The sequence below is a fragment of the Leguminivora glycinivorella genome, chromosome 18 (assembly GCF_023078275.1).
Source record: "Leguminivora glycinivorella isolate SPB_JAAS2020 chromosome 18, LegGlyc_1.1, whole genome shotgun sequence".
Taxonomy (NCBI): domain Eukaryota; kingdom Metazoa; phylum Arthropoda; class Insecta; order Lepidoptera; family Tortricidae; genus Leguminivora; species Leguminivora glycinivorella.
In genome coordinates, this window is record NC_062988.1 from 12,560,063 (window position 1) to 12,573,667 (window position 13,605).

The following is a 13,605-nucleotide window of genomic DNA, read 5'->3' on the forward strand; positions in this document are numbered from 1 at the left end:
TTCCCGGGTATTTACCCATTCTACCCGGTATTTACCTTATATACCCAAATTGGTGGGTATAAAAAAATAATGTAAATATTGATAGATTGAATGAAAAAATAGCAAAAAACCGGACAAGTGCGTGTCGGACAATGCAAAATAGAGGGTTTCGTACCGTCATACGATAAGATAGATAAATTTTTACACAAAGTTTCTTCGATGTTTAGTGTTAATTTTTAGTGCTTGTTCAGATATTTTTGAGTACCTTGGCAGCTCATATATATATGATGGCGACTGTACATATCTCATATTACGTTATAACTATAAGTATAAATTACGTTTAAGAAAAAACGCGAATCGAAAAAAATAAGAAAAATAAATTGTGGTAGGTATGAACTGTACCGATGGGGAAAAAATACGAACGGAAAGTGTACTTACTGACTAAAAAAACGAAAAATAAATGATGGTGCATATGAATTTTACTGATCGGGGAAAAATACGAACGGAAAATTTACTTCGAAGAAATAATGAGTTTTTTTTTTTTTTTTTCAATATTTATTTTTTCTATGCCGTCATAAATTTGCCCAATTATAGACTCTTGCGAAAGATTTTCCACTAATATTTCCTTATTGATAGACAAGCCACGCTCACTATAAGCGTTTCCGTGGGATAACACCATGACCATTTTTATTAAAGTTTGCAAGTCTTTATTTTCCTTTTTCATCAAACTGAGCCAAACATCATCCAGTCGGTGACCATCCTTAATGGAAAATTGTTTCATTGATTTTTCAAATTCAGAAGATTTACAAATATCATTGAAAGCACTTTTGGCGTTATCTGCTTCATATCCTGAAAGCCGGTTATTTTTGACAAATATGTCCAACACTTTATCGAGCCTCTCTCGTCGGAATTCTGCATTGACTGCGATTGCGGGATCGAAACAAGATATTCCCTTAGTCAAAGCATACGAAACACCATGTTTGGCATAAACAGCGCCGGCCCGTGCACTCGATCAGGGTAGAGCGAGTTTGAGTTTCGGCGCCCTTGTAAAAAAGTTTTACGAAGTAGAAAAAAAATCGCGAGCGTAGCGAGCGCGAATTTTTTTTCCATAATAATGCCGTAATTTGAAGATTAATGCTATACAGAATTTATGGATTTCATCATACAGAGTACAAAAGGGACTAGGGTTGAACTTTCTCAGTCGCACCCTAGTATACATAGTTACGTGGGGCTGAACGTGGATATCATGTACCTACATAAAATAACAAACAAAATGGAGTACTATTAGTGGCCAAGTCAGGAAAGCAGATTTGAAATGAAAACGCGAGCGCTGCGAGCGTAGAATTTTTCCTGAGTAACGTTCTAAAAGAGAACTGACACAAATAGTAAGCGCGAGCGAAGCGAGCGCGAGTTTTTTTTTCCTATTAACGCAATTTATTAAGCCTCAACCCTCTAGCGGGGAAGCAGCAAGCTTCCAAGCTTTGATCAACTGCAAAGCTGCGGTCGTTGGCATATTTTGGGGTATTTTGACTTCACAGGGCGCCTATGTTCCCGACTTTTAGGCCTTATATTTCGCCATCACTATTATTTTTATAATACTAGTTAGAATTAAGATATTAACGGCGAACTCGATCGTCACCGTCGGGATGCCCATTTCGGTATTTTGCCACTAAGTGGCCTTCGGGATCTTAGTCGTTTGAAGTTCGCTCATCATCTCCTGTGACTTACAAATTTGCGCCTCTCTGAGACGTTTTGCGCCTTTGTCTTTATGAGGAACTCCGCTTTGGACTATCGGATAGACTCATATTTTTGCATTTGGATAACGACGTAACTTTGTCGTTCGGCCGCACAACAATGTGGTTCGTCAAGGGCTAGAATCCTCCTTTTACGGCGCCCTAGCAACAGCGCCCTTATGATTGTTGGTATATGTTGGTAATGTGGTGCAACTTTCCACTTAATCTAAATTACAAATCTAGATTTTCAATAGCTGGATTAATTCCCGACTCCTCTCGCCATTTTGTGATATGCGCGCCCACGCAATGTATAATTTTTTTGTATGGATTTTTCCACATTCTCGATTTTGGCGCCCCCCCTTACCACTCGCTGTGGCGCCTAGAGCGGCCGCTCCACTCGCTCATTACCCTTAATCAGTGTCGGCCCTATTTTGTCTGTTTTTCAATGCCACGCTTGGTTTGCAACAAAATATCTACGGATGGGCTGGGCATTTCTTTTGGATCCGTAGCCCCAAACGTGAACACTAGCAGTCGGTCTTCATTATCAGGTGTCAGCTGTAACCTGGATGCAATATTCGCCGTAACATAGCTTCTTTGTGAGCCACCATCCAACACCAGTCTGCACTTAATTTTTCTTGTTTGATTGTTGGGGTTGATCACTTGTGCCACGGCTGTCTGTAAATAATTAAATTTATTTGCTATATAGCATGTAACAGCATGTTTCATATCCAAAGAAACTAACTCACCATTTGTTGCCTTTGGGCAAAAGAGTTGCAAGTGACCTTCTCCACATCTGTAGCATGTAATCCGCTTACAGCATTGTTCAGCTTTGTGGTTCCTCCTCAGACAGTTGTGGCATCTGTCTGTCACTTGTTTTTTCCGTGACTCCACATCCTTATATTTACGACACTCCATGCTAGTGTGGTTCCTCATTTTGCAGAATATACATGGCAGTCTAGTCTTCTTCTTCGGAACTCTGCTAATTGTAGTACCTGGCTTCCTCTTAAGGCTACGGTGTTTCTGACTAACCTCACTTCTAGTAAGTAGAGCTCCTGTGGTGATAGCCTCCTTAGCTTCTAGTTCCATTGGTCCTGTCTGAGCCTTCTCCATTGCTGTCACTATACCTAACAAAACTTCCCTTACCGATGCCATCATATTATCTTTTGAGAGTGGCATAAGGTGATACTGATGTAACACTTGTTGAGGAAACTTTGAAAGTATAGTAGCCCTGAGATGGTTTCCGGTAATATTTTCGCCAAGCAACTCCAGGACTCGCAAATGATGTTCGACTTCATCCAAGGTGTGCCTACAACCAGCTACTGTATATTCTGCCCGGCCTAGAGTAGCAATAGCAGTGTAGTGTGCATCTATCAGAGAGTCAGTCGACCCATACCTTGACTTTAAAGCATTGACTGCTACGGTGTAATTATGGTTTGTGATCCCTAGCCCTGCCACCGCTTCTAATGCCTTTCCTTCCAAGCAACTCAATAAATATGTCAACTTATCAGCATCGGCCATAGGCTGGCTGTTCACATTTGAGACAAATCTGTCCCAGAATTCCAGCCACCCGAGTTGATTCCCTTCAAATTTGGGTAGTTGTAGCTTTGGCAACTTGACATTTGCTTGACTGACTGAACCTGTTGTAGAAGTAGTCACAGGGACGAGAGACAGTAATGACCCTTCCAAATCCGACACCAGATCCTCCCCCTCCAGTTGTAATTTCACAGCTGCCGAGACAACGTTTGCTTGAGGATTGCGCGAGGTCGCAGTATACTGACGTATCTCTTCTTGTAATTTTTGTACTGCAGTGTTTATCCGTGTAACAGCAAGCCGCGCACTCTCTACCGCCATCTCACCAGATTCGTAGGCGAGCTTGGCAGACTCCACACACTCCCGGAGCCTCTTACTTCTCACATCGATCACATCAACCAGAATATCCTCCATCCCTAGTAGCATTTTGAGTTGGCTGTTTGTTGGGCCTTTGTCCACCTTTAGGTTGGCCAACCGTCCGGCGTGTCACCCCTAGGAATAGAAGGACCAACGATAGAATCAACAAGGGGCCAACTACGTCGGGCCAACTGCGTATTTATAGAAGAGGCCCTACCGTTGGCTAAACGTTATTTATTCAACTCTTAAACAAGTTGGGCCCACGTTGAAGATCCTACGTAGGGCCCTCACTCGATTTTCCTCGTAGGGCCTTTGAAACATATCCGACGAAGGCCCTACCTAATAGTTACAGCTGTTGGCCCTCAGTTTATTGTGCATACATAGGGCCTTTCAGGTAGTAACTTCGGAGGCCCTACGGAATGGTAATAGCTGTAGGGCCATCACTTGATTATCAACGTAGGGCCTTATAAACATCTCTGTCGGAGGGCCTACGTTAGGGTCTCTCAGGGTGTCTGTCCACTGGAGCGGAGCGAGGCAGCGGAGCTGTGAGCGAGGTAAAAATCTACCAATAGAATATCAGGAGCGGAGATTTTATGATATTCAATTGGTGGATTTTTACCTCGCTCACCGCTCCGCTGCCTTGCTCCACTCCAGTGGACAGGCACCCTGAGAGACCCTAACGTACACAGGCACCCTCAAGCGATTCCTTCGGAGACCCTTTGTCGCACCTTAATTTAGAATTGTACCGACCTAATTCTCATACAAGTTGTATGAACATTAGGTCGGTACAATTCTAAAAGTGATAAGGAATTTCAGAAAATGGGTACATACAACCAATTAGCGTAAGATGTTAAAATAAATAGGTCTGTATCAGTTTTATGACTATAATTAAGTTTAAAAATGTGTACACCAGTGTGAAATGACATACGTATTAAAGAAAGAGTACAACACAATACAATAAGTACACAGGTAACAATTTGGTGATAACAGGTGGTAATAGGCTACTTGACCCTTTTTAAAGTCTCTCTTATATTATTAATTACTGTTCAATGAACCGAAAAAAAATATTGCCATATTTTATTATGACTTGAAAACCGCAAAAAATATTTTCAAAGTATACTTTTAATTAATCAATCAATCTGTTTTGTTATTTAATAAGTTGCCTGCTGAACTTAAAACAATAAATAATACACAAATATTTAAAAATAAATTAAATGCTTTTTGGAAGAGAAGTGCTTCTATAAGGTAGAAGATTTTTAGTTTAATAATTTAAATTGTTTTGACATAATGTATAATATTAATGGAATTGTAAATATGAATAATCTATATTAAGATATTTTATTGTTAAGTAATGTAAATATTGTATGTTATTTTCTTTTGTATATTTGTTTCATACACAATCATTTTGTTAATGAATAAATAACTATGAACTAACTATGAACTATGAACTAATTAATCAGGCAAAAACATCAGCCATGTTAGTCTATAGATTATCTGTGTTTGTTGTCATTCTGCTGGAAAACAACATTTTCTAACATTTAAATATAAGGCACAAATGTCATTTATGATTCGACATAGTTAGGTTGGAATCCTATGACGTCACTACATCGCCGATAGCGTTTTCAGTGTCCAAAATTTAAAAAAAAATCATTTTTAGTCAAAAATACGTAGGTAGTCAACATACACTTTTAATACCTCATGCCTATAAATATTGGTTTCTTAAGTCAAATTCTATAGAAAACAATTATTTATTTTGCCAATATTGATATAAGTCTAGTAGCCTAAAAAGGTTAAAAAGTTACAATTAATACAATTAATGGAGCCTTACTCGTCTTAATTAAGTATAAATATATACTTCTATTAGTCTTTGGCCATACCTAATAGTATAATACAAAGGGTATACCTACATACAAAAGAGTCATCATTATCACAAAAGTTGGGTAACAGTAAACATATTTTGTGCAACTGTGACGAGATGTAAAAAAATCTGTTTGTGCCGTGACTAACTTTATATATGCCTAATTTGCTACTGTTGTAAATAAATCTGATTTTTATGTGGAACCAATGTTCCACATAAAAATCAGATTTATTTAAGAATTCCTATATTTTGCAATTATATAGGAATCAGACTTCGGACATTTTTTTATCTTCTTAATGACTACAATATCAATCAAGTTCTGTTAGTATACTTTTTAAAATCTGATGGTCTTCATATTCCTGATTAACAAATCCAATTTCGGTTCTAAGAGATAATATGAAATTGGTTCAGATTCACTAAGGACCGCAATGGAGGACGGGAAGCCCGAAGAGCCAAGCAGTAGCAAACCCGCTGTTACAAAAAAAATAAAAAAAAACGAAGTCTAGCTCGTAAGACAATACAAATCAAACAAGAGTTACGTTTACTCACTTCTCTTTCCAATACTGAACATGAATCACTCTTAAGTGCAGATCATTACGGTACAATTGACGTAGCTTTTAATTCAAATATTCCAATTGATTACTATACCAAAGAACCCTTAAGAGATATTGATGTTCCATCTGATTCAGATGATAATATTAATTCTTTTCTTGTATTGTGGTCTAAGAAACATAATTTAGGTCACTCTGCTCTAAACGATTTGCTAAAAAAGTTGCAACCTTGTCATTCTTCTTCACCGAGGGATGCACGAACGTTATTAGAAACGCCGCGTAATGTAAACGTTACAGATTGTGCTGGTGGTTCATAGATATGTATACTTTGGCCTTGAAATATATCTAGTAGAAAGAGCTTCTAAAGGCACAACATCTAAAAACCGTTCATGCAACGAAAAATGACACAAAGAGAATATTCATTTTATCAGTAACACAGAGGTGGTTTAGATCAATCTCCCGACAAGCAGCTATTTATTGTAGCACTTTATTACGGGGAATCAAAGCCCAACAATGCTGCTGTATTTCTGCGTCCCTTTGTAGAAGAATGTTTACGGTTAGAGCAGAATGGTTTATATGTTAATGGAGTAAAGTTTGAATTTCAAGTAAGTTGTATAATAGCAGATGCACCAGCTAGGGCATTTATAAAATGTATCAAATCCCACAATTCCTTGCGCGCTTGTGAGAAGTGTCAACAAGAAGGTGTATATATTGGAAGAACTATGTAGCCATATTCATCTGAATTATTTCTTGTATCACAGCATCAGTAGCGTTGGTTGCAACCTGGTTCAACCGCACTGCGTCTATAAAAGATGTAAATACATATGCAATTAGCTACGTAATTTCCGTAAATTTTATTAAATAATGAGACAGCTGGGGTCAATTGGGGCAAGCAAGATTAATCTAAATTGGAGGTTCATCCGTTCGGGAGCTACGATGCCACAGACAGACACACACACAGACAGACACGTCAAACTTATAACACCCCGTCTTTTTTGCGTCGGGGGTTAAAAATACCTCAAACCAGTATGAGCAAAATACAAATTGCATTATACTAATTACACATGGCCTTGCCATAAGGACCCTCCAGCCATGGATGGTCACATTATGACAATGTAATAACTAATAATAATAAATGACATACCAAAAGTTTTCTGTTCTCGGGAGCTGCATTTATCCACTTTTCAGTATCAATCAAATCCTTGCTGTCCTCACATGGCAATGTTCTTTCCCCTGGCAGTGAATGTTCCATCGAGACAGAAGATGATCGCACCCTATTTAATATTTCATTCTGTGCGATTTGCATCTCTTTCAAGTCAGCTTCAATTCGAGCTAAGTGCTTAGCTATGACATCTGAAATCAATATAAGAATATAATGTTAGCAAATATTTACTTTAGGTATGCAAATATACAACTGGGTAGTAAGGTAAAAATGCAGATGTAACTTCTAACAGTTATGAATGACACTAAGAGTTTAACTCCTCTCACCTAAGGCTTGTGAATTTGGCTTCTCATTTATAAAAAATGGTGTTATTGTAAAGTCTAGGTTATCCAGGCCACCTGAAAATAAAAAGATTTTAGAGAAAGAGAAGAGGCTGATTTTTAAATTAGGTGATCATAATTAAGTAGTCATAAATACTATTAACCTACTTATCCTTAAAAGACCATATTCTTATCAAGTCTTAAACAGAATGAAACTGCAGACTGACTCATAAACGTTTAAAAGAATTATATTACTAGTCATGATGCATACTTGATGCAAAAACTCACAAGTTTAAAAATAATGATAATCTATGAAAATCATATCATCATCCTAATACATGCCATAAAATATTTATTTTTAACTTATGTTGGGTGTAGGTAGTAAAACATACTCACTTGGACTTTGCAGAAGCTGTGACATTTCACTGTCTGTAGTCTTTGCAGAGCTTTCCTTGAAATCTTCACGTTTGCTCAGATCTGTATCATCATCACTTTTGTTCAGTTCTGTATATACCGGCCTAGAGTGTTGCTTTTGGGATTTTGAGCTAACAGGTGTAGATTGCACCGAAGAAGTTACTTGCTTCCGATAAGTCCTATTTTTTTCACCAGTATAAGCCTCATAATCATCATCACTATAAACAGTAGGTATGTTTATTTGATTTTTCACCTGTGAAAGTAATCTCTTGTAATAATATGCCTTAATACTAGTTTTTTTTTGTAAGTTGTGACAAGATATCTCAATAACACAAACATCTAAAAGTAATTTTGTTAGCACAGATACAAAAGTGCCACGAAAATACAGACCCTGCTGAACTTACTTGGCTGCAAACTTGGTCATCAATTTTTGGGGCGGCCACAGACATCGCTGCTTCCCGGGTGTCAGCCATTCTTCAGCAAACTCAACGACGCTATACATGCCGCTACACAGAAAATAAGGGACGTGCCTCGCTGTGTAGACCCACACTATTGTATTGTTAGAGGTTATTGTCATGTATCACACACTAAAACCGAAAAAACCCGTTAATATAGTCGAAAACACATTATTAACACGCGACGCCATGACGCCCATGACCGCCATGTATTAAACGTGCACACGCGATTGTACGGAGCAAGGTGACGCGTCGGATGTACATGTGAATAGCAAAAAACTGCAATTTGATTCGCGTCATGTGGCGTGTAATAATGTATTTCCACCTTAATGTTATTCATTACAACTTAAATGAAGGCACCATAATATATCATTGATTACTCATTACGCAGAAATCATAACAGAGCACACTATATAGATACTTAAAATAACATTCGTGGTAGCCAAAAATATCATCTTGACTTACCTGATCACTGAATGTTGACGCCAAATACGAGAAATTTCCCTTGCTTTACTAATTGCTCACATCACCAAAGAAAATACACCGGTGCCGATGCAAGCGACCAAGCCACCATTCAGCGCATGGGCCGAAAAGGAAAAATGAAAGAAAGCAGTGTTGCCAGGGCCCTGAACTCACAAGTCACATTTAGTTTCCCTAAAAGTCACCATTTTACTGACCAAGTCACCTTTTTATAGTATGGATAGGTAAATTAATTTACCAGACCTTATATGATTACTTTTCTTAAAATCTTACACTTTGATCATGTTATTTGAGTTTGATTGGATAATTTCATTAGTGGTAATTTTTCGCCTATTTTCTTAAATTACTTGACACATTTTTTTTATAGATAGTTATAAAAAGCTCTTTCATTTGATATTATAACACAACATAGTTCAAAAAACTTTGATTTTTGATTTTCAATTTTACCTCGCAAAAGTGGCCCCCATAATTAAATTTTCTTAAAATTACATGTCCGTTTTTTTTTGAGTCACAAATTTCAAGTTAATCGGTTCAGTAGTTTTGGAGAAAATTGGCTGTGACAGACAGACAGACAGACACACGAGTGATCCTATAAGGTTTCCGTTTTTCCTTTTTGAGGTACAGAATCCTAAAAACGAAACTTTTTTTACGAAAGTGAGAGTGAGAAGAGAGTAAATCCATCTCACTGTCACTTTTATGAAACAATTCCAATATAAAATGTGAAAATTTCAAAGGGATACCCTGTAAGAAATTCCTAATTTATTTGCTTCTACAGTTAACAATATTGTCCTTTTATTCGAAAATGTTTGAACGATGTATCAAATGTGAAACGTTATTCGACTTAAACGTGGCCTAAACGAAAATATTACTTTGCTAAATGAAAATTGTCCAATAATAGTTCGAATAATTTGCACAGAAGCGAACTAAACCGAACCAAGATTCTACATAAAACGTTATTTGACCAAAAGTGACAGCTATAGTTTGATTATTCTACTAAATGGCATTCGGCGAATCGTTGTCGGCGAATCAATAATAGGCTAAAAAAAATATCGGAGAATCACTATAGGTGTAGCCATTTATTTAAATAAAAAACTAAATCCTTATATAGTTTCTTTTTGACCCAGTGGTTGACTGGTGGAGAATGCTTTAAGGCATTAAGCCCACCATTTGTACTTATTTTTTATGTGCAATAAATAAATATAATATTCAGTAATGTCTTTAGAATTTTTACATTACGTAAAATACTCTAAAGAACTCCAAGGAGGGCTAAAAGTCACCAAAATGGTGACTTTTGGAACCGTCTAGCAACACTGATTAAGGAAGGGCAGGGCGGGGCACCATTATCGCGTGTTGCCAATTATAAAGAAAAATGTTGGGTAGTATAATATAGAGCCCTATAACGAGAAAGGCAGTATATACAAGTATTCCCGACGTTTGGACCGTGTAGATTATAATTATACACGTTTATAATCTCTCACGAATCAGAAATGTAAAAGTAAAACTCGTGCCACATTATAGTCTAATGAAATATTGAGTGGCAACACCCAATAAAATGTCATTCTGACATTGATAACTTTGACAAGCTACTCAAGCTCTCTAGCTAGCTAGTCTTTGTTGAGTTCATGATGATATTCGTGATATTTTTGCCGTGATATGCAAATGCAAACAAAAACAAGGGTCAGAGTATAGCAAAAGGGGCCCGATTCTGGGACTTAGAAAAATTTGTGAAGAATTTTTTTTTGAAGAAGAAAGGGAAAACATGGAGTGTCTAGAAGTGGTGTCCAAATTTGTAGGTTAGTAGAGCATAATAATTTGATACTTTTGTTTAAGTATATCACCAATCTACAGTTCATTAAATACTTATATCTTTCGGTCCAATCTATCTTTTTTAAATGATGGAATTTAACGGTGTATTTATTGTTTTCAGGAAAACTCGACGTTTCTGAAGAAAAATAAGTTCTTTTGGAAAATCTTGGGATGCTGAAAGACTTGCTGATTGAAAAGATTTGCTTAGTCAAAACAAAATTTAGAGAAAATATCGTCAATGACTGGTAAATATTAAACTGAATTCAGTAATTGTCTTTTTCAAAAATAGATTAGCATAGGTTACCTACCTAATTTGACTATTATGTTGATTCACTTAACACTCAATTTGAATTTTTATTAAATGGACTCGCTATAATACATATAATTAATAACACTCATAGATTTATACATATATAGAATACAACCAAAGTTAGGATTATAGTTATTGTATACAGGGCCAAAATAATTTTATTGTTTGTAAAACCTACAGTGCTTATAAGAATGTATTGGGTTTATATAATACAAGACTTGCTTGTTCTTAAACTGAATTAGCTATCAGACCATACAATATATGGAGCTGTACTACATGTCCTATAATGTATATGTAAATGGTGTTTATATAATTTAATTTTTCCTTACAGATATCAGTTTTTCTACATTGAAAAGAATAAATATTGAGGGAAAAGCTAACCATGGTATCTTCTGTACTCCAGGGAAGAAAGGATCAGACAAGCCCACAAGATAGAGCTAATCTGGAGCTCAGCAAAGAGAAGAGTCACAAGCAAAAATTTTGGCATACCAGCAGCTGACCTTGAAAAACTTATTCAGGAAGCTTTTGACAGCATAACACCAGAGCTTTAGAAGAAAATGACTCATCATGTGCTCAATATTGAAGCTCAGTGTAAAACCAGAAACAGAATAATGGAAGAACTTGAATCGTTTATTTTAAGTGTGTTTAATGATGATGACTCTGACAGTAGTTCAGAATCAATGGACGCTGAGTTTCTAGAATCCGATTTTGATTATAGTTCCTAATAAAGTACAAAACCTTCTTAATTTTACATAATTTTAAATTAAAGGAAAAATGGAAAAATTCACATATTATTTGCAGATAAAAAATAACTTCTTAATTTTACTTAAATTTTTCCTTGCACAACATAATTATTAGGCTCATTCACTACAGAGAGTGCTCTGCTCTCGGTCAATCGGTCAAATGAACTAGTTGGTCTTTTAGTTCCTTTAGATCGGTGGTTATTGGGAGTCAGGGATGATTTAGGTCTGATACATTTCATTCCAGACTCCTTTTACATATGATATTTTTCCAATCTTTGGTAACTGAATATAATTCCAAGTTTTAGTACCTATAATATTATCCAAGTTATATTTTATATAGAAAATATTTAATTTTCCTGCATAGATTTAGACCTTAAACATTCCTTTCATCTCTTTCACACTTGTGCGAATGGCATTTTTTACTGTTTCGTTCCGCCTGTTATCCAGTTCACTCGGTCAAGCGCTCTCCGATCCCACTGAACTATAGGACCTAATAAGGACCGATTAAGACCGTGCAAGATTTAGTTCCTTTCGGTCATTTATGGGATTTCATTCCTATCAGTACTTAGCTCATGACCGACACAAGCCTACAACGTATCAGCATTGCGATACAACGAGCAAATGTCTCCAGCATCCTTGGTACAATGCCTAAATGGCGTAGCTATTGTAGACTAGGCTAGTTCTTAATTTCATTTCATTATGATTTTATTTATTATTGTAGAGAAATAAATGATTATGACATTTTACTTCATGACTTTTTATTCTAATAAAATATTTTTTTCTATAAAGGAGAGCTGGTAGCGGCCTGCATTATATGAAAACATTATATCCGATCAAACTATTTTTAACCCCCGACGCAAAAACGAAGGGGTGTTATAAGTTTGACGTGTCTGTCTGTCTGTCCGTCTGTCTGTCTGTCTGTCTGTCTGTCTGTCTGTCTGTCTGTCTGTCTGTCTGTCTGTTTGTCTGTCTGTGTGTGTGTCTGCCTGTGGCATCGTAGCTCCCCAACGGATGAACCGATTTTGATTTAGTTTTTTTTGTCTGAAAGCTGAGTTAGTCGGGAGTGTTCTTAGCCATGTTTCATGAAAATCGGTCCACTATGTCACGGTCGGGGGTTTTTTCAAAATTTTAATTTTGTGGTTAGGTTATTATTTAGAATCTTTTGATTAGGCTTTTAGTCCAGTGTGTTTCCTGTTAACTAAATCTTGTAAGTGAAATTATATATTGCGTGACGAGTTTCGACTCGTCTTATCCGTATTGACGAGTTCTTTCATTATATTTGGTAAGGGTCTGATATGCTGGAGCTGGAAGGTCTGAAAGGCTGGACAATCCTACGATATTCCTGATTGGTTAATCCAACCTAGTAAGGCCATCGATAGAGGTTTGTGGGAAATTACACAATAAACCTTGTGGGCTGGCCAACTGTAGAAGCTGTTGGCCCACTGTTGTCAGTTTGTAGAAAATATTACGTTGGTATTACATCGTTGGTCCATTGCATTTTAATGGTACACTAAAGCTACAAATTCATCATTGGTTACCCAACCGTAGAGATAGTAGGGCCATCGTTAAAGGTTTGTGGGAAATTACACAATAAACTTTGTGGGCTGGCCAACTGTAGAAACTGTTGGCCCACTGTTGTCAGTTTGTAGAAAATATTACGGTGGTATTACATCGTTGGCCCATTGCATTTTAATGGTACACTAAAGCTACAAATTCATCATTGGTTACCCAACCGTAGAGCTAGTAGGGCCATCGTTAGAGGTTTGTGGGAAATTACACAATAAACTTTGTGGGCTGGCCAACTGTAGCAGCTGTTGGCCCACTGTTGTCAGTTTGTGGAAAATATTACGTTGGTATTACATCGTTGGCCCATTGCATTTTAATGGTACACCAAAGCTACAAATTCA

The 13,605-nt window shown here is 36.9% G+C and overlaps 1 protein-coding gene and 1 long non-coding RNA gene across 5 annotated transcripts; one reads left to right on the forward strand and one right to left on the reverse strand.

Moving 5' to 3' along the window:
* Nucleotides 1-5,783: 5,783 nt before the first annotated feature.
* Nucleotides 5,784-9,272, reverse strand: LOC125236001. Of its 4 annotated transcripts, XM_048142684.1 has the most exons (6): nucleotides 8,825-8,955; nucleotides 8,309-8,491; nucleotides 7,887-8,157; nucleotides 7,497-7,568; nucleotides 7,153-7,361; nucleotides 5,784-6,811 (listed from the first exon to the last, which is right to left on the reverse strand). In XM_048142684.1, exons 2-6 carry the CDS (start codon nucleotides 8,375-8,377, stop codon nucleotides 6,797-6,799), a joined length of 636 nt encoding a protein of 211 aa, XP_047998641.1. In that variant the 5' UTR covers nucleotides 8,378-8,491; nucleotides 8,825-8,955; the 3' UTR covers nucleotides 5,784-6,796. The 4 variants fall into 4 exon arrangements, with proteins under 4 accessions (XP_047998641.1, XP_047998640.1, XP_047998642.1 ...); XM_048142683.1 differs by having other exon boundaries at nucleotides 7,887-8,122; nucleotides 8,309-9,272; XM_048142685.1 differs by having other exon boundaries at nucleotides 8,309-8,955.
* Nucleotides 9,273-9,432: 160 nt separating this feature from the next.
* On the forward strand, nucleotides 9,433-12,444 carry LOC125235888. The gene is made up of 3 exons (XR_007178141.1): nucleotides 9,433-10,632; nucleotides 10,767-10,890; nucleotides 11,287-12,444. It is a non-coding gene; the product is annotated as an uncharacterized LOC125235888 (long non-coding RNA).
* Nucleotides 12,445-13,605: the final 1,161 nt, after the last annotated feature.